This window comes from Paramisgurnus dabryanus, chromosome 1, assembly GCF_030506205.2.
Source record: "Paramisgurnus dabryanus chromosome 1, PD_genome_1.1, whole genome shotgun sequence".
NCBI lineage: Eukaryota > Metazoa > Chordata > Actinopteri > Cypriniformes > Cobitidae > Paramisgurnus > Paramisgurnus dabryanus.
The window spans coordinates 51,372,258-51,394,447 of NC_133337.1; the positions used below are offsets into that span (position 1 = coordinate 51,372,258).

Here is a 22,190-nt window from a genome sequence, read left to right on the forward strand (position 1 = left end):
TGAGCTTAATAAAGGCTTTGTCATAGACACTGGTCTGCTTTTCTGTTTCTTTTCTTCGTCTGGCAGCTGCTATATTTCGTTCCGAGATGTAGTGTGCAAGGCACATTTTGTGGTATTTGGCATCATATGCAAAAAGATCTGGGCATGAAAGAATTCGAAGATGTACATCTTCATCAAGCCTTTCAGAAGCTGCCCGAAGGACCTTGTCTCTGGTACTTGTGCCTGTACCAGTCGAAATGGGTGTCAGAGGTTCTGGTCTAGAGCTGGCCTTCCCACAAATGAAACAATCTCTCCGTATTTCAAATGATGTTGTATCAGCCCTACTCAGCCTTCTTGGTGCAGATGTGCTCTCACTCTCAACATTTGCAACTTGCTGCTGCTCACTGATTTTTGTCTTACTGCAGTAGTTCGCTCTACATGATACATGATATGAAACTTTGATTTTGGAGGAAAGTATGTCATCTGTATATGGAGCCAGAGTTTTATGGACATCATCATCTCTCTGCTGAGCAAGGTTAAGTATGCGTTGGAGGCCTTCTACTGTGGGGTTTTGGACATAGGGATCTTTTTTCTTGCCATTTTCAAATTGTTTCCCACAAATTATACAAAGCTTTGGATCCAATGTCTGTAAGACATTCTCCATAATTCAAGAGACTAGTGAAAAGGAAAAATTATATACATTTCAGAATTTTCATTGAAATGCAGATCAAGTTGAATTACACATGCAACATTAAGTAATTTATACTAAGTAATTTATACAACTAGCTACTTAGCTTCTTGTATTAGGCTAGGTCAGCCTTTTCATATGACATAATATTTGTAATTATTTACCTGTCTGGTTAGGAAGATATCAATAAAGTAGCTAGCTACAGCTAGATCCAACCATTAGCATAACACTAATATCTTATTCTTATCTAATCAATGATCACACCAATGGGGTGAAGTAAGCAGTGAGTGCTCTACTGCCCTCTGCTGGCCTGGACAGACAAAAGCTAACAATATAAATAAAAGTGGATATACATATTTTAAGAAAGGTGTTGCATTTCAATGTTAACATGATTCAATTTGATCTGTGTTTCATAGGAATCATATAGTATATTGTGCCTTATAAAATGTATCGTTATTAAATGTATCATGAATCTTAAATATTTTGTGTGTTCATTTTAGACACGTCATACATTAAGTGACAGAACACTCTGATTGGTCATGCTTTATTTACAAATTTGGTATTGCCAGATTCAGCACAACCCCACCTTTCCAACAAGCCATCATATATGTTTCTATGATAATCCATGGCAAAGCAACCACAAAGTTAATGAAAACATTCTGCATAGATATTAAATTTGTATATGTCCGCTTATTTTAGGTATGTGTTTATATGTCTCTGTTTTTTCCATACATCAAGATATTCACATCCAGTCTGTTCTGGTAGGTAAAGCAACTTCTTGACTACAAACATGTCAAGTTTCAAAGCTCTCAGAGCTTGTGGGATTGATCTGCACTAGTTTATTTGCCTTAACCTCCATACGGACAGGCTATATTTTACTCTTTTTTTTGTTTTGGGGTGTATAACAATATCTATTAATTTAACAATCTTAGCAGTAAAATATTTTGAGCCAAGAATCCATTTCATATATGGGAGACCTTAGAGATGAGGAAAAACATAATTGGGTTTAGTTCTACCTCCGGTAGGGGTATCTTAAAAATTCTGGGGCATTGTCACTAGCCTATTATATGATGGGTGGGACAAGACCCACCCACTGTTTAAGATATTGGACCCACTCACCTTTTCTCTAATTTATTGCATATGCCTTATTTACTTGTCAGAGCGCCATCAGTCGAATCAATTTCACTTGAGGAATGCCCATATAATTCAAACTATGTTTCGCATTTTAGCTACAACCTTAACTTCAATGATGCTGCTTCCGCAAATACATTCCACTTACATGTTTCCGTGTTTTCCCTACTTTTGCATTAGGGTATACTCACACTATCCAAACCAAACGACACTTTGGCACGTTTGACCCCCAAAGCCTGGTTTGTTTGAATAGTGTGATCGCTCTGTACCACGCCCGGGCGCGGATTGGTTAATCACGCCCCGGCCGGATTGCAGAGGTGGGCTGGAGCGTGGTTCACTTCGGCTCATGTGCGGAAGGCTGCGGTGTGAGCGCAATCGCACCTGAGCGTGATTCAAAAGGTGAAGACGTTAGTTGCGTGACAACTCACCTTCATCTGCCTATGTAAAAACCTTTTGATGTGCGGTTACATGAATGAAATCCAAAGGAGGGCGGGGGTACAGAGCAGCAGCACAGAACCCTCCATAAAATGCATACGCTCTCATCATGAATGCGGAAGCTCATATTTAAAGTTTTAATTATGGATATTTTTACAACAACACCGCGCAGATTACCCTCAGAAGGCCTTTGTTTTTCATCGTGGACCCGTTTGGATTTATTTTGTGAAGGATGAATGCACATTTTTTGGACTTTAAAGACGTGGACCCCTTAACTTTAAATGTGTTCGTCTGAAAAATGATGGACGGCTTGGGTTTAATATCATTTTTGGCCGAACTATCCCTTTAAACAAATTAACGTCTCCTATCCCCCTAACATTAATAGATACAGTAAATACAACAGGAGAATATGTATACATGTGGAATCATTAAACAAATAATTTGATATATTAAAATAAATATTGAATATTTCTGGATTTTATTGTTGTTCAATATACTGAAATAAATTCAGAAATTCTGGAATAAAATGCAAAATCGTTTCCAAATGTTCCTTTCCCTTTATCGTTTCTTTCCGGTAACTTCCAGAATATGGTTTCTTGGTAGCACAAGTAATTTGCTGAGGTTGACCCCGAGTTGTACTTAAAAAGAGAAGGGAGGCAGCCCGAGGTGAACGACCAGTGTAAGCATTTTATGAGCAAATTGGGCAGGAAAGATGAATATTTGATTTTTATTTTCAGCTTCAATGTGTCATAAATATTTATAAGTACGGAAGGCCTCCAGAAAATCCCATTTCAGAGGGAAATGTGCAAGGCACACATACATAAAAGACAAACACAGCTACAACCTGCACCAATTATGTGCTAAGTGAGGTAGAGGATAAATGAATAATATTGAAACTCAAAGCTTTATATTAATTATACTTCCCGTGAAAAGGCAGATGCTTAATAAAAATGCAAATCTAGCACTTTGACCTGAAGTACTTCAAGTATTTACCGTGCAAGAGGGTAAAAATATGGGTGGTTTGGTCAAACAGTAAGCTTTGATGCAATTGTAACTTGAGTATATTAATGTAATACAATACAGAATGAATGTTTAAGTGGTCTTGTGTTTAGTACCTAAGTGGTCGTAGGGTTCTCAGTAACCGTAGCACACGCAGCATGCCCAGGATCTTAGTGCCGCTGTTGGAGATCAAGGAAACCAGGATGTCAATGACTGAGATCATCACCAACATGCCATCCAGAATGTTCCAGCTGCTTTTCAGGTACGTCTTGTTTCCGAAACACCAGCCCAAGGCAACCACCTTCAAAACACCAACAAGCATACTATGATGAGCACAGATGTTAATGCAAATTTCAAAAGCTGATGTATTCATTTTTTCATTACATTTCCTTCATATATTCCAGCTTTATACTGTATATGTGTCCCTTGACCACAAAACCAGTCATAAGTAACACAGGTATATTTGTAGCAATAGCCAAGAATACATTGCATTGGTCAAAATAGTTGTTTATCGACAACATATAGTCATATCCTAACAAACCACATCAATGGAAAGCGTATTTTTAAATTTTCAGATGATATATAAATCTCAATAAGAAAAATACCCTTATGAAAGGTTTTGTGGTCCAAGGTCACATATAGATTAGTCATTAATATGCACAAGTACTGTAGGTCATTTGAAGGTTGATTTCCCTCAAACAGACAATTTCTGTAAAAATACTATAGGGCACTGGCATTGCCTTTTTTGTTGCACCCAACCAGCTCAACAAAGTTTTAAGGGCTGTTCACATTATAACGATAACTATAAAAATATAGATTTTAAAATCGTTTAATATTAAAGAGAATAGCGGAGTTCACACAGCAACTATAACAATAAAGATACAATGAACGATATCGTTGGGATTTCATTTAATGAACAATAAACCATTGACAGCCAATCAAATCTATTTTAACTTCAGCACACGCATTTGAAAAGACAGATGACACTGTGGAGAAGTTCATTGCTGAGGTCCATAACATCAAATTACCTCAGGTATCCAGCGCTTATGCAATTGTTATGAAATTGTCTATGTAATCCTTTTTTCGTACCACACTGACTATGCCAATGTTAAGCATGTTAAGGTCATCTGCTGGTTACCCGCCATGTTAATGCAACAAGAACTCTTTTTATTACTAGAAATATGCTATATTAGTTAATGCCACACAAGGCAAGTGCTTTGCCAAGTGCCGCGCATGAACAAATTAGCATAGTTATCGTCCAGTGATGTGGATGCTAATATCGTTAATGCTATTTGCGCGTAGTTGAAAGCTTGAACTTTTAGAGATTACTCGCTTCATTCGCGCTTGAAAGCTGCACGTGAAATTCTAGTCATTCGAGACATTCACGCAGAAATTTGCATCATGCGAGGGCCGTCTGCGCTTCCTGTAATGAAGTCACTACTTGATCAAGCTCCTGCTTTGTAAACGCTGCAAAATTTTCTGCTAAAGTTCCGATTTTTCAACTTGTGCGTTTCCGTGGCAACGCTCAATTTGGCTTATTTGCGTGTCAATTCGCATCATTCGCGTGAACTAGAATAAGGCAGATTTGCATCTACCTGTACCACGGTATGCTAAACGCCAGCCGCGAGACCTCCAGACGCGACTTAACATTGAAAACACACACACCAGATGCTCTATTTGCATTTGGTGTGAACGCAGCATTAGACCAATGGCATGTAGGGGAAAACCAATTTAAAATATTATTATTTATTATTTCTTTATTTTTGCTTGTTGACACTACTGGTATAGAAATTACACACTTCGGCTTTTGGAAAGTAAAATTTGTTATTAATCATGTAAAAATGCAGATTTTCTATATCCTGTAAACACGGTCTCTTTACTGTAGCTTTCATTACAAACATGTGTCGTGTTTGTTATTGAACATGGTTAAAATCTATAAATACTAAAAGTATTAAAATCAGCAAAAACAGAAGTTTGCTTGAAATCTGAACATTGTGTCTAGTCGCAAAGGCAGTTACATTTTTTTTACAAAGAACATGCACATCACAAGAAACGTGACATAGCTGACGTGTCTGAAATGTGAACTTTGAAAGAAACATCGTTTTCATTCCCTTGAGCTTTTTGTCACGCTACTGTGGCATCTCTGACAATATATCAGGTTAGAGTGACACACAGCAGGCACATAAAAGAAAACCTTGAGGTAAAAAAAGCTGAGGTAAACAAACCAGAAATAAGAATCATTTCAGTAAAAGTGCTTAGCACGAGCGTGCAGCTCCTAATGATGTAGCTGCGAATATATCAAACTGCAATGTGATCAAACGTCAGCGTGAACAAAGGCACGTCTGAAAACAAAAGCCAGGAATTTCAACAGCCCTGTCATCTACATCCGGCCCAGAAACTTTTTGTCAGTTACTGGTAATTAACCTCGGGTGAGAAAGATTATTCTCTGCCATGATTTTCATTTGAAATCTTCTGGGTGGGCGTGACCTGGCATAAAGCAGTGCTCCAGAATAGAAACCCTAGACCTCTGTGCCTGGCCTCTATGAACTTTTCGCTCTTCTCCGGAGACGTCTCCGCATGTTCTTCCATTTCAACGAAAGTCATTTGAATATCTGGCAGACGATCTCCCCCTACTTAATATTAACTGGTGTGGCGAAGAGTGCAAAATGGAGAGTACTCGCCTAATAGTCCTTTCATGTCAAATGGAGTCTAGATTCTGTTTTGCCTTTAATGCTTTAAAAGCTGCAGTTGTTCAAATGTTTAATTCAGCTGACTGGCAGCAGTTGAGCATTTCAGAGAATTGTAACACTTAGAAATGCTGCTATAGTCCTTGTTTGAAGGAGCTTAAGGAGACGGCTCACCCAAAAATAACAAATTCCATCATTATATATTCAGAATTCATGTTGTTCACGTATGCCAATATTTTTCCACAGTCTTTCACAGCTCTGTTTTTAAGACAAAGATGGTGATAATGTTTGTCAACTTGAACGACTGAATTGTTAATATATGGCAAAGCGCAAAAGGACTACGTGAACAATTTTTAAAACGTTCATATTGTGTTTCAACAGAGAAAAACACCTGTCACCGAAATGGAACAGAATTCTGATATACTTGTCATTACTGAGTCAACTATTTCCTTAATATGGCGTGAAATGTTGCGCGTGCATCATAGTGGTCCGCTGTTGGTTCAACTTAAAAAGTAAGTTACCTGGTTGCCTTCACATTTTTAGTTTATTCAACTTAAAAATATTAGTTGACTCAAAAAGGTTGTGTAAAAAAATGTTGTTTCAACTAGTGTTTTTAAGTTAAATTAATTCAAACTTTAAAGAGCACCTACAGTATTGTCCGGTTCACATTTTTACACTTCCTTTGGTGTGTAAGTGTGTATTTGTACAAGTAAACGATATGCAAAAGGTACAAACCCAAAAGTAAACGATAACACGAGTTATCTCTTTTTTTACTACAACAAACACACGGATTGTACGCAACAGTTTACTTCCTGGGATTGGTGATGTAGGCAAGACCGTCATTCTCATAATTCCTCCCGCTTCGGACTCACAGCCTGTAAGTTAACTCCTGTTGGCATTGCATTGTGACCGAATCTTTCAAACATGGTAAGGAGTGTCACATTTTCGGCTAATGTCAGAGGTATTCAGGCCAATCACAATGCATAGATTAGCTGGCCAATCAGGGACACTGTTCTTTTCAAATCGATGAGTTTTGTACCAAATCAGTCCGTTTCAGGAAGAGAGTGAAATCTGGAACTTACTTTTTTAAGTTGAACCAACTTTTAACAGTGTGGGTGTGGAGGTGGAGACTCTGTATTTCCCTTTTCTGCCTAGAGTGTTAAGGTTAGTTTTTCGGACGGTCATAAAACTTGGTACATATACTGTATTGTTCTTTTCAAGCACTGTATTAGCTCCGCCCAACAGGAAGTCATCCATTGAAGGAAAAGGTCTATTAGAAAAGCCTGAGTGGGTACAATTTCACCTGACTACATTAGATTTAGATGTTGATTTAGATTTTTTTTCCAGTGTGTTATCTGGGATCAAACTAGTACCATTTGCATCACTAACACAATGCTCTACTAACTGAGCTACAATAGCCAAGCTGATGTAAAAGTAATGGACACTACAGTAAATAAATGCCACAGGGAAGTGAAATTAGTCAGCTTTTGGCTGATATTCTTGCCCAGGCAGGGTTAGTTTACCCTCTGTCAGGAAAGATGCCACGCTGAGAAGAAATGCCAGGCCCGTCACCTACCTTTATTGTCATTTCGGTCACGAAGATGGCGGTAAAGATGTAGTTGGACAACGTCAGGAAGATGCGTTCCTGTGGAGAGAACCAGACAAGCAGGGAAGTGATGGGTGAGTCAGTGTAGGTTCTGTGTCTGTGTGGCAACACATCAGAGGTGCCTCCTGTAAAGGCATCTATTGGGCTGCCCACGCAATGAGTACTCCATGGACATTAAAATCTCACAAATCCACCATCAAACACACTTTACACAGCACGCGGTACATTTCAGCACTCACAGTGGATACTACTTGATATCACAGCGGGCAATAAATAAATGAGTAATAGCTTCATGACAGTAACTGTATCTAAACTCTAGGTAAGTAAATCATCTCTAATCATCATTATTTATTCTTTACTAAGAAAGAATAACTTTGCATCATGTTTATGAAATATGATATAGGAGCTATTTGTTGCAACTATATTTGAATAGATCTCTTTAAACAACAACAGATCGGAGATTAAGGTAAATTAAAGCATTGCTGTATACGAAGCTTTGCTGCTTTTATTCTGCATGTGAAGGAAACAAAGAAGAGAGATTATGAAACAAGACAACTACAAAACAGCGGCATCCAAAAATGCTAGCGCTGTGCATCAGTCCCACGGAGCCGGCTCAGTCGATTCCACCTCAATGCTTTGAGCCGAGCCAGGACTGTTTGTTCCTCTACCATAACAGACAGTGCCACTGTCAACAGTGTTACATTTCCAGGGCATCAACCCACTCCATCCTAATGCTCTCATGCTGAAAAAGCTAAATCCTACAGACTGCTGGTGGAAGGAACCTGACTCACCCCTACCAGAAACAAAAACAAGCCCACCGAAAGCCATATGAACTGCGGCCGGGGTGGCGCTGACTGCTCACATATTGCTCTTGTGCAGCTGTGCAAAGCAGTGATGTGTTTTTAATATGCTTTAAGACAAAATATGTGCAAATTCATCATTCAGCACTATTGCTGAGTATTTTATATATAAAACCTGTAAACATCAGCCCTAAAAACAATTAGTGGGGCAAACACGCAGTTCAGGTATACATTGTGAAACAAAACTTGGCAGTTATTTGTCCAAAATTTGCATATATCAGTCCTTCCAGAAAAACATGGAGTTTTTTTGTGATTGTTGTGGGCAAAAATCCTTGATCTTGCGGCACATTTTCTTAAAAAATGCAATGATGCGTGATATTTATGCAATTTTATGCGATGAAATTGCAGGAACTTGCCAAAATTGCTGGAACTTGCAGAAAACTGTGAAATTGCAAAAAACTTTTCAGCTGTTGCAGCTTTTCATTGATGTTCACGTTGCGTAATTTCGTCACTTTCTAACATTCCCATGAAAACAGTGGACATGGCTGCATATGTGTGAGGTAAATGCAAAAAATTTTAACTTTCTGCTAAGATATATATGACTTTTTGCTAAGAAAATGCGGGGATAATGAAATCATGCAAGCCCTGCATATTTTGCGAGCAGATATCTGCAATTTGTGTGGCGAAAGTGCGGTTTATTTTAAAAAATGCGGCCCCACATAAATATGCAGACTTTAGCTGATTACAGTATGCATTGAATCATGCGATCGCATAATCGCGTTTTTCTGCAGGGACTGATATATATTTACACATAGAAAAGGATGGAGGCAGGGACTAATTCGCATATTCATAAATAATGTCCGAGCTGTGCGATTGACTAGAGGCAGCGACTAATTTGCATATTCATAGATCTGTGCATACTTAATGAGGAAATTACATTTAAGCAGTTTTAAAGCATGTAGAAATTACTGTAACAGAAAAAAATTAAATATGCCCTTACGAAAAGTAACCATGTTTTTATAAAAAAAGTGTAGTAACAATGTTTTTTTTGGTGTATTGATTATTATTAGCAAAACCATGGTTTTACTACACTAACCATAGTTTAACTATGGTTTTCAAAAACATGGTTATTTTATGTTTAACATGGTTCTACTACAGTAACCATGTTTTTAAACTGTAGTTAAAGGGTAGTTTAAGGGTGCTATTTAAGTGATAAAATTATTGACAACAGGGAAACTTTTGTGTTTTAAATGCAAAAACTCTATCGAAGGCAGAGCTATTTGGTCTAGGGTTCAATGATTCACGACAATAAATGAATGAATGGCCAAATAAATAAATAAATAATATATTATATTATAAAAAACATATAAAAGAAAAATATTAAAGAAATACCATGGTTCAGTACACCCCTGAAAATAGACATTTTAAAGTCGCCATGAAAGGGAATTGGCCATTGTCTTGCTTTCCTAGTGGTGACTTATATCTGATTATAAAACAGTTGGTTCCAATCCTTGATTCTGATTGGTCAATAGGTGTGCTTTATTCACGATAAAACACACGGCTATGACTGCTTCACCCAACGGTTCTATATATCACTGCGCCCTTAGCAACCACACGTATCGGTTTGTTGTTTTTATTTGAGCTTTCATGCAAATTACACATTGGAACACATTTTTGTTCACGGTCAGGGACTATTTTTTTCTAGCGGAGGAGTGCTTTTATTGATTTAACTTCATGAAAGTTGCACTAATATTTTTTTTACTTTAATATTGTGTGGTTACCGTTTTATAAAAGTAACGGCTGAAGGGCGATGTTAGGCACGACGTGAAGCTTATTCACAATACAGCACAGCCTCTCGTACCTTATTGCTTCCGTAAAATTTTATGAAATAAGGCAGGGCTGGACTTGAATTCGTCCATCGAGAACTGATTTGATCGTTTGAAGTTGGGTCGTGTTGCCCAACTAATTGCTAATTGATAATTGCTGCGATCTTTTACCGGACCCCACCCACCTGCCATGCCATATGACCATAAGTAAAGATAGATTGTTTTGAGGAGGGGACATTTGTGAGATTTTGATTAAAGAATAATTATTTTTTTTTAAATACTGAAGCTCATAGATAAGTCATTTGTAAAAAAATATACCACAATATTCCAAAAAAATACAGTTTTTCATTAAAATTTCATGGTGACTTCAAATGTGTGTTTCCTAGAGCAATTATGGTAATTTGTTAGTGTTGCTGAATTGGTGTACTGACAGAGAACAAAAGAAACAGATGGAACCGATGAATTAAACAACAAAGATGTGAATACAAATCTTGATGTTACAAGAGTGGTGGAAATAAGGCTGCTCATGCTAGCAATTTGAAACAGATCATCGGCAAAATATGTGTAAAATTAATAATAGTTTTGCAACTGGTATTACATATACATATTTATTGTCTCTTTTTGATAAGGCAGAATGAAATGAAAATCCTGCAAACCTGTTTTCTCTCAGTGAACTGGTAGCAAGTGACTAGTTAGTAGCAAGGATTCAGCCCTACACATAAACTTGGCAATGGATTTTGCGGTAGATTCTAAGTGCTGAAGCTGATTCGTACTTTAAACAAGTGGTGTGGAAACAAAATACGCAATGCTGATCTCCACAGTGGAATGTGAAGAACGTGGTCCCTTGGATTATTTGTCCTTCTGCTACTGAATCTGAGCAGAAGGGCCCAAGGGCCGTCTTTCCCATGACCCACCGCCGATGCAGGCTTCAAAGGGTCACGGCGCCATGCACTAAAACTCATTCATTCTCTATGAGAAAACCTCATGCTGACATCATCATTGTTTTTAAAAACACACTGACGTCTTTGCCATTCCTTTCTGCTCTGAGGCTTGTTTTCATTCATTGTTGGGTGAACCGTGTCTGTGTGGGTTGGAGAAATTTCATGAATGGGGAATAGCAAAGGAGAAGGGTCAGTCAACCCATCTCCTCATTCTGATTCTTTTAAAGGTTACTTAATGTCTGAAGTAGCACACATACACAGGTGTAAAATACTGTGAGGCTGAGCAGAGAGAACAGAAATAGAGATAGGCCGTGTTCACACTGCAGCTAAACATGGATGTCACTCCTGATCTGATGCATGATCCAGTTTGGTTAAAAACAAGTCTATCTGTGAACTATCTCTGAGAACTATCTGCTAATTTATTGCAAACACCAACAGTTAAACAGTTTTCATTAATGTTTCTTAACAGCTTTGCAGCTGCAAGATGCTTAAACGTTGCCATGGTAATGTCTAGCATCACAATTGCAGAAGTGACTTTAGCTGGGTTTTCACAGACTGGGTCACAATTTCACAAGGCCCATGTCTTCTCCTTTTTTCTAGGGTCTATGAAGACAGCAATATTTAATTGAGCTTGTAAGTCCCAAAACTTTGCAGAGAGAGAGAGAGAGAGAGAGAGAGAGAGAGAGAGAGAGAGAGAGAGAGAGAGAGAGAGAGAGAGAGAGAGAGAGAGAGAGAGAGAGAGAGAGAGAGAGAGAGAGAGAGAGAATGAAAAAATTAAACTCCCCTTGGTCTTTTTTACCTATTTCCCATTACGTTGAGTAGTGGAAAGACATGCTCAGGCCCAGTCTTCATGGGGGGCTCAGGTGGAGAATCTGATGGCATTTGTTCATATCCAAATGGAAAAATGTCTCCATATGAAATATTAATGACACACATCTGAGCTCAGTGAGGTACCTGTTACTTTAGATGGAGTCTGTCATTGAGATGGGTCCTGGTTTGCATAACCTCAACATCAATGAGTTCTATTACTGCCAACGTTACATAATTTAATCCCGCAGTGACGATGGGACCAGAAAGACTTTACCTGGTCCAAGGATTCTGCAAGTTCTCAAAAATGTCACGTCAAACTGTGGGAAAAAGTGGAAAACCAAAGGATCCCTATTGAAATGCACACCTTCTCCACCCAACCTTTCACAGCTCATTACCGGCACACATTTTAAAGGTTTACCCATTTTAAAAAGAATGATAGATCATGCCATAGAGCAAAATCATCCGGGCATTTATACATCTTTGAAAATTCATTATGTATACTGTGAAAAAGCACTGTAGAATATGTTAAACCAACTCAGGCAACGAATCATTTTTGTGGCGTTTTACTGTAGTAAAAATCAAAGAGCCCTCAAGACGTTCTTACTGTATAAAGTAAATTCTCTTAAAATATTAAATCGTGTTTTCACAAATAAGTAGGAAAAACCTATTTGCCAATGCGTCTGGGTAAAACACGTCTACACAATGTTGCTTCACAGGTAAATTTATCTTGAAAATGATTTTATACCATGTAGAGCGTAGGAAAGGGAAAGAAGTATTTCTCCTGTGAAAATGCTGATGTGATGTCTTTAGGGGCAAGTACACAAATATCATAGTGGCTCACATGGTACAAACCGGATTACATGGATTAAACCCCAGAAAATAACAGAATGAAAAACAACCTTCCTGTACAACACAATCTCTCACTGTCTACAAATAATAATAACAATGACACGTGTACCGGCTTCTGCAGTAAAGTCTGCACACTTCCATTGCCCTAAGAATCCTGCATAACATTGCAAAGCAATATAAAATGCACACACTTCATGCATTCAAACTTTATGATGGCAGGGACCCCCACATATGATGTACCATTAGAGAGGGACCATTTCCAAAAATATACAGTACTATACAAAAGTCTTAGGACACCATGCTACCATTAGATTTGTTGTTTTTGCAATTGTATAGTGATCATATTATTATTTATCAGTCTCTTTATAAGAATTCAACCAGAAAATACAGTAAATGTGTATGTGCTGTAGTATTAATTGTTTATGTATTTAGGGTAAACACCCCTTCCACTTGAGCAAGAGCAGGCAGCTGCAGGATCTCTTAAACCTAAATGTAATAAAATCCAAGAGATGCCAAGAGAGGTCACACTAAATACTGACTAATGCCTGAAGAAGACATTTAATTCTGAAAATTTTTCTGTTTTAACTTTGTGTACATATTTCCTGTATTTTCTGTTTGTATCTTTAAAAAAAGAAAAATAAATATGGATGGACATTAAAACTTTGCTAAAACAAGCCGGTGATGGTTGCCTAAGACTTTTGCACAGTATCCATATATCCATGTTTTGTAAAGAAACATCTGAACTGTTTAAAATAATAGTTATTGTGATATAATAAAGACAAAAAATTGTTAATGTTTTTCTCTTGAAAATTTCTGGGGACACCTTAGAACCCTCTAACATGCAATACTACTTTGCATGTTTCCATTATATCCCATTGCCATTTCCATTCTGAATCTATAACTTGTGTGAACAACAGTGAGCGATAAAATATAAATCTATGAATAAAAAATAATGGACCAAGTAACGCCTGACCTTTCACCAGTGAGTTTTCGTCATGTTAAAGTTATTGGCGTGTCTTAATGTGTTTATTCCTTCATTTCTCTGGTCTGTGTGCACCGCAGAGCTCTTCCATGCGGAGTGCTCTAGGCCTGCTTTCTGCTTCATCAGTTACAAGACCAACATCATGCAAATGTATGCGTCCCTATACACACTTCACATTCAATGGGCCTTGATGCATAAAACACAACTTTCCTTCTGTAGCACATTATGGTTACAAAACGTTATGAAAAACACATCTACAATGCTGGTACCAGTACATGGCGCAAACACAATGAAAGATCAATCTCAAACTAATGTATGGCAGAGAAGGATAACTATGAAATAACATTACAATAAAATAAATATAAAATTGATGCATTTATACTGTAGTCATTCAGAATAAAACATTCAGAATACCAAACGTATGGCATCCATGTAGCACATCGGTTCTGCTCCTACAGTATGTGAGATGTGATATTTTTCCGCAGTATTAATTATTGAAAATGGGAAACTAGAAGAGGTAAATGATTTAAAAAATAAACAAAGCAGCACTCGCTAATCACAGATGGATTTGTAATATCTAAAATATCATATGAGATATAATATTCACATATTGGAATTAAAGATGGAAAAAATGGAATGAGCGTTCTGTGGGTTTACTCCTGATTTCAACATGTGCTTCCTTTGTCAGTTCTTTTTTATTTTTTGAGCACTGGCTGGCTGTGCCGAACAGCCAATCAGAATGATCTGATTTCCAGATGAACGTCAGCCAATGCTCAAACTGTACATCCACACCGCCGCAGACTTGAGCTTTCAAAGAAGCTCAGGCCGCCCGGTCAAGGATGCTTGTCAAAAAGTACGGGACGCTTGTTGACGCTTTGGCCACTCTGAAGTCTGTTTCGCAGAACTAATGTTTTGGCAGGAACGAGTTTACATCATATGTTTCTCTGGAATCAGCCAGCGAAGAACGTCTAGGCTATTTTCTGATTGGTTGCTGCCGTTTTTGCCGCTGAACTCCGTCATAGCTCATTACCACAAAGTTGAGCGTCTTTCAACTTTCTGATTGACGCTCTGGTCGCTCAAGATGCCCAAAACGCAACGCCGATGGATTTGACGCTCCTTGCAGCTGTGAGAAGCCAGCTTCCTTTGTAAATTAATGACTTCCGGTAACTTTGGAAGCTCAAGTCTGTGGCGGTGTGAACTTACAGAAAGCCTTCCCATTGGCAAAAATGCTGGATGTCAATGGCATCAACTACTGTTATCGACTAGCACCAGTTTAGTCATATCAAAGTTAACATATGTGTTATTCTACTCCATTTAATAACTATTATGGGATGTTTAATTCATTTTTTGCTTGGCTTTCTCATACTCTTTTGTCTTCCAGAGGGAACAAATAACCGCTGCAAGTGGTAAACACAAGAAGCTGATAATGAGATGTTGCAAAACATTTAAGCACTGCTGCTTGTTTCCTTCAGGTCTGTAAGAAAGCATAAATAACAAACTGAGTCTTTATATTTTTTATATCCTAAAAGTGCCGCAAAGCCATCATGAACCCAAATCATCAACTAATAATCCACTTTTTTTTATCTCAGATCCACCAACATAAAACCACAAGTGAGATAATCATCAAGTGGCAATCCTAGACAAGAATAACAACCAACCGACAAAACGATTCATTTTGCAAAACATGCATTTTTGTGCATACAGCATCTACATTAGGGAAATCTGTAATTCCTTGAGAAATCTGTCTGTTTGCAGTCATTCATCTCAATGGCAGCTGCTTGGCATAACACCCCGGAGGAATGCAACCTGCGTGCTACAAGCATTTCTTCATAGGCACTGCGATGTCATTAACCTGAGCTATGTGACTAATCACTTTGGAGGCAAAGGAAAAATGACATTTTGAGAAAGCTGATTGGCTGATGGCACAGGCATGCACACTCTACTGGATACATGAGCTGTGACATCAAAAAACATAAACCCATTTCATGCAAAAGAAAGGGCACTGGGGAAACATCTACTATTTTTGGGCCTATATGTTACATGTAAAAAATTCTGTCTGCATAACAGGGTAGTTATGCTATCTGCCCACAGGAGGTAACCGCTGAGCCAAACTGCGACCCCTCAATGTTTACCCATGTGAATTTACCTGATAATGTCTGTATTATTCCAGTAAGGCTTGCTTTTTCAACATTATGTAAAATCATTGTAGTGTTTATCTACGTATCTGACCCTCTCAGCATTGGCGAACCATGTAGATAATTGAATCACCATTTGGCACGATGATGTGCACTTGCCCCATACAGAAAACCAACAAAGCTATACAGTTTACCGTTGGGAATGAACTAAAAACAAGTAAGCAACAATAGCCAATGAGATCAGTGTATCATTGACCTGACCATATTATGCCCACAGTGAATATTTCGAAAGTCATGGTTGTGTACGGTATGTGTGAGGTTGCATTACTCACAGCACTGGAGGGGTCGATTCTGGGCCTCTCCATGGCAATGGTGATGCAGTTGAGAAAGATGATGACCAGAACCACATGGTCAAACATCTTGTGAGTGATGATCTTATTGCATGTCATACGAAACCTGCAAGATATAATCAGAACATCAGCGTGATGCAACGAAGGACAAGATGCTGATCAAGAAATAAATTCATTATGAAGCCGCTTGTTCACAGCAGTTTAACGTCTATGGGATAATGGTGCTGAAAAGTGTCTGCCGGCACACGCCCGCACGGCTGCTTTTATGAATAAATAGTGCTCGGTACTCTTTAACGTCTTTGAGACTTGGCCTGTTGTTTAAGAATTCATGCTCAGAACAGCACTGTGTGGGAACATTCAGCACCGTTGTCATGCCAACCTCCCTTCCTCAACCCCGATCTCTCGTGCTCAACGTGTGGATACGGTGGGGTGATATGGGGAGAGCATTTGAAGGCGAGCCCTGCCTCACAGCAAGAAGATCTGCAAGCTGGGTACTGTATGTATGGACTGAACAACAGATGGACTCTCGGATGATTGATCTTCAACAAGAATCTTCTAACCATCTGAAGAGACCACCAGCAGAAGGAAGGGACTGGATGTGACCACGGATTGGAGCTTAGAACATGCACAGATGGACAGAAAAACAGACACTAAAGCCTCTCTGCTTGCAGTTGGGCAAAACCAATGTATAGTGTGCAAGTTACAGCAGTGCAGAGTGGCAGGCGTTTGCATCATGCAAGGCTTGCGCAGAAAGCAGGAGGAGGATGAGCCGAGGTTGTTTGATGTTTAATTAGTAAACCGCTGACAGAGTATAACATGCAATGCTGAGTTCTCTTCCTTCCCCCTAATAAGTACAGCCATGGAGCTTAATATGAGCCGACATGCGTTTCAAAAACAGAACACATTGGAAGCAGATGAGAGGAGCCCATCACTTGTCTAGGAAAAATAATACAAGTACAATAGATCTTTTACCCCTTAGGCTTTTTATATGGCTTGGAGGCAATAGTTATATGATAAATACAGGGTTAAACTGAATCTTTGGTGGTGCTGAACTATCTAGAGTACATTAAATGGGATTGAAATGCATCTACTGAAGCCAACAAAACTGGACTGAAGTGTTTATTCCTGATCTTCAGCATGGGAAACTGTGGAAACACTCACCGTGACTCCGGAGGGAAGAGGTAAAGTGACCAGGTGGCCCGTTGCCGACACCATTCCGGCTGTTTATGCTCCAACCAGCGGTAGAGGCGATCTCTGCGACTCTGGAAGATGTATGACCACATGAAACCATACGAACAGTAACATAATTTTTGGTCTATACAAGATACAGATGTACTCTTATACCAGGGAATTGAATAAAAGAAGTACTAGACAAGTGTGATAAATCTACAGTAGGAGCTGTAATAAATCAGGTGAATTTCTAACCAGGTTTCCTTCATCGTCCCCATTGTCATCCTCACTGTGGTGCTCATCCAGAGAGAGCTGCGCAGTGGCCGATGGGGAACTCTTGCCGTTGCTGAGAAAGTTGGGTGGCCGGGCGCTGTGTATACTGGCAGAACGATGTACATATGGCACCTGCAGGGTATCTGGAGGCAGATCAAAGGAGCTGCGGGTCTCCAGGGACTCCATGCGCCTGTGCCGGGGCCTCTGGCCCAGGGAGTCTGTCCTGGCAAGGGAGGCATCATCGCCCTCGGATATTCCCCCTCCACCTCCGCTCTCGCCCTCATCCGAGCTGGATTGGCCCTCGCCGGACAGCAAGGAGCGCCGCTCACCAGACTGTCGTTTTTGTCTCTTGAGGCTGGGGGCTCGGCCCAAGCTGTTCCAGCTGGAACGCCTGCTGTTCCAGCTACTGGCTGAACTCCACGGGGCATTTGGGGAGCTTCGTGCACTCGACTGCAAGGGATGAGGACAACACATTGGGTCTTATTTATTACTTTGCAAAAATCCTGCAGTAGGTTTACATTTAAAGTTTTTTATAACGACAGAGAGCAGTAGTTACGGACCGGAGACTTATCTTGGCCATTAGGTTCCACCGATACATTGCTGCCCCTGCGGGATTCGAATACCAGGGCTGGGTCTCCTCCTGATATTTTGGGGACAGGCATGGGCGTGGCAGCAGTGTGTGTAATGAGAGGAGGGGTCAGGCTGGTTTTAAAGTCAACATGCCCGTTGATGGGCACAACTGGGTGTACGAAAAAGAAGGGACAAGATGTTCAGCATCAAAACATGACAGACAGTTGAAAAATGCATTGGGTACCATTTCAAGCATGAATTTTTTAGCAAGCCTTTAATCCTCAAAAGGGCTGTGGTGCATTACTGTTCTGCAAAGGAGGCAGAAATACTAAGTGTACAACCCCACTGTATCAAGGTTAAAAGTTTTGCTGATATTTAAGGGTAAAACTTCTTTTATATTTCACCTCAGTAAACCCAATAGGTTTAAGTTTACCTAAATAACCCCAAATGCTGGGTTGTTTTAACCCTTGGTTGGGTCAAGTCTGCACTTTTCTAGGTTGGGTTTAACTTATTGGTTGGGTATCTCCATACTTTACCCAACCCATGTTTTTTAAGACGGTATATGTCAACAAAAATAGAACAAAATGCACAATATATATCCTTAAAAGAGTGCATTGTGTGCTACACAACAAAGTACAGTAGTGCCATCCTTGCTTGACAATATGTCATGTGTTTCCATGTGAATGATCAAACTATGCTCCACTGGTCTCACCGGAGCAAGCAGACAGATCCTTCTTATGCCCAGAAACGTCCTCCAAGCTACGTGCATAGAAATCGACTTCAGATTCAGACTTTGAGGCATCACCCTTTATCAAAAGTGGAAGAAAAAGAGATGTCAGTTGCCATGTCTTGGTGTTGACAGATGGGCGAGGGTGTTGTCTCCCTGCACCAGTAGCCCTCAAAAAAGACCCTATAGTGATCAGTTTCTGAGGGAGAGACATCCTGGACAGCATATTACACTAAAAAAACACAACGCTTACATGCATTGACAGAACCACCACTCTGAAACCACCATTATTGAAATAGTTGTTTGTCTATGCAGAGTAAAAGTTTAATGTATTTTTAAGCAGCTGATCTCATGGTCAGACCATCTGCTATATTAGTGTAAGACATATCCACATGCGGGTGAATATGTGTGGGTTTCTCTCGGCTCACTGGAGGTGCAGCACCAGTAGAGCCATCCAATGATCAGGCAGGAGAAATAAACAGTGCTATTTATATCAGAGGGCTCATTTCATTGTTTGGCCTCTATCCTTTTCGTCCCCAGCCTTGGGTCGTCTATAAGCAGCGGCTTTATGCCAGGAGTGTTTCAGTGTGGTCTAGCACAGAACTTTAACCCTGGGTGGTTTGCCAAAACAGAGACCACTGATTGAAGACTTTGGTTTTTCGTTCTCTCTCTGTATTTGACCAATTGCAAGGTTTGGATGATGATAAAGTATTTAAGAAGCATAAAGTATTATCCTATTAAGATTGGTGTAGATTAGATGATCAAACACTATCCTAAACCTATACAAAAATGCTTAATTCAGCTTAAGATGGTTTGCTGGTCCTAACTGGTCTCACAGCCAGGTCTGCTTGCTGAGTTTAGAAGGAATTGGCACCTTTCAGCAAAACCCCCAGAACACTTGCCTGGGCAGGCTGGGAAACAAACTAGGCCAGTTTAATCCATCTTAGACCAACAAAATATTTTACCAAATTAATATTAAATACATTTTAGCATGAATTTACCACAATACCAACTGTAAAAAAAAAAACAGAGAGAGAATATACAGTGGAGTGGACTATTTGGACAAACCTCTGGACCTACAAACAATGCATCCCATTGGCTTCACATATTAGCATCAATTGAAATTCTGTCTCTGAAAGAAAAATTCAAGCATTAGTTACAAAAAAAGGTCAAAGAGTAAATTTGAGTTGCACTGAAACCAGTGGGATCATTGCAACACTATGCACGTCACAACCTAATGGCAATTAATAAACAGCATAACTACAACAAAAAACAGTGAACAGAACTTGTCAATAGGGAATAACACAATTTTAAGGTTACTAAGGCAACAAAAACAAAACTTGGAATAGTATTGACGCTGGACGGACTCCTCGTCTTTTTCCCACTAACAGTGAACAGTAAAACAAAACACAGCTGTGGTAGGTTGAACTCAGCAGACAGGCACAACAAAGCATCTTTGTGAACAGGTCACCAGCTTCTGCTGGCCCTCGGGTGCAGTTAGCTGTTAGCTTAGCATCAGAAGGACCCACTGTTACTCACAGAACGCTCAGAACTGAACACAGGGGATGTCCTGTCTGGCTTGAGTTTGGCTATCCTCACTCCCACATGGCCTTTCTGAGCAAAGAGATGTAGCAGAACCGTGAAAATCGGGCTACAGTACTGGCAAAACAGACTACCTGACTTTTTGACATAAGCATGGGAAACAGCTATTGTGTCCGTGGGAAAGGTTCTTCAGATGATCTTAATGGAACAGTTTAGTCAAAAATGGTTCTTCTCTGGCATTGTGAAGCACCTTTTTAAGTTTATAAGCACCTTTGTGGAAAGGTATATGGTGGGAAGATGTTAAACAACATAAGAAAGAGTATATGCGAACAGAATTGTATTATTGGATGAACTGTTCCTTTAAGTTACGTTTTCTTTTTCGCTCAGGTACAAGGTGTGCAAGAAATCCCGCCGGGGCTGTAAAGTCAATTAAGATGTAAGGTTGCCATGCAACAGCCTCTTAACAATCAAGTCTTAATTTGGAAATTGTCCTGGGCTTGAGTGACCTTGCTGATAAAGATTTCAGGCATGTATTGACATGAGATGTGTTAATAGCCCCTGAGTAAGAACTAGAACAGGTTTAAGTTTGATTGTTAAAGGAATACTCCATTTTTATTAAAATCATGATATTTACTCAGACTCATGTCATCCAAAATGTTTGTCTGTCTTTGTTCAGTCAAGAAGAAATTAAGTTTTTGGAGTAAAACATTCCAGGATTTTTCTCAATTTAATAAACTTTATTGGACCTCAACAAGCAATGCAGTTTAAAATTGCAGTTTCAACACAGCTTCAAAGAACAATCCCAAATGAGGCATAAGGGTCTTATCTAGCAAAACGATTGTCATTTTTGGCACAAAAATATGCACTTTTAAACCACGACTTCTCGTCCTGCACTAGCCGTGTGATGTGCCAGCGTGACCCTACATATTGTGTAAGAATATTTTTCTTGCGTTGAAACTGCAATTTTGAACTGCATTGAAACTGTGAACTGTTGAGGTCCAATAAAGTCTATTAAATTGAGAAAAATCCTGGTATGTTTTCCTCAAAAACGCAATTTCTTCTCGACTAAACAAAAAAAAAACAAACAACTTGGATCACATGGGGGTGAGTAAATTAACAAGATTTTTTTTTTGAAAGTAAAATATTACTTTAAGGTAGTATTTATATATGTGCTGAAACCCATAATATTATGCACTCTAAAAACGGATGTGTTAAAAACAACACAATCAGTGTTATTTTTGGGATAACACACTAAATATGTTGTCCCAAAATAGACACATCTTTGGGTTATTATTGGAACAACAGATTTTGTGTTACTTTTTTGTGTTTTATTTTAACACAAAAGCGACACATATTGGTCTCTATCTTACACCCGGCGCAATGTGCGATGCAAGTGTCTTTTGCTAGTTTCCACCCTGCGCAATTATCATTTTCACGTTTAGGGCCACTTTTGTTTAAAAAGCAAATGCATTTGCGCCCCCTTTTGCGCCCATGGGCGTTCTGGTCTGAAAACGAGGTGTGTTCAGGCGCATTGTTGGCGCATTGCTATTTTGAGGCAACTAAAATAGACTACAATATGTTTTTTTGTTATTTAAAGAGTGCATTAGTAATATGCGCCTATAAACGGGACGACAACGCGGGTTTGCTTATCACATACATGAATGCGCAGCAGCACAAAAATGCTTTTAAA

The 22,190-nt window shown here is 39.3% G+C and overlaps 1 protein-coding gene across 10 annotated transcripts in view; it reads right to left on the bottom strand.

Moving 5' to 3' along the window:
- The window catches only part of cacna1g (calcium channel, voltage-dependent, T type, alpha 1G subunit), a 166,485-nt gene that overhangs the window by 72,317 nt on the left and 71,978 nt on the right, over positions 1-22,190 (bottom strand). For all 10 annotated transcript variants that reach the window (XM_073815448.1, XM_073815437.1, XM_073815438.1 and 7 more), the window contains 7 exons: positions 18,944-19,037; positions 18,222-18,400; positions 17,644-18,111; positions 17,380-17,480; positions 16,201-16,324; positions 7,496-7,564; positions 3,349-3,533 (listed from right to left, as the gene is read on the bottom strand). In XM_073815448.1, the coding sequence (XP_073671549.1) occupies positions 3,349-3,533; positions 7,496-7,564; positions 16,201-16,324; positions 17,380-17,480; positions 17,644-18,111; positions 18,222-18,400; positions 18,944-19,037 (1,220 nt within the window). The remainder of the gene's footprint in view (positions 1-3,348; positions 3,534-7,495; positions 7,565-16,200; positions 16,325-17,379; positions 17,481-17,643; positions 18,112-18,221; positions 18,401-18,943; positions 19,038-22,190) is intronic.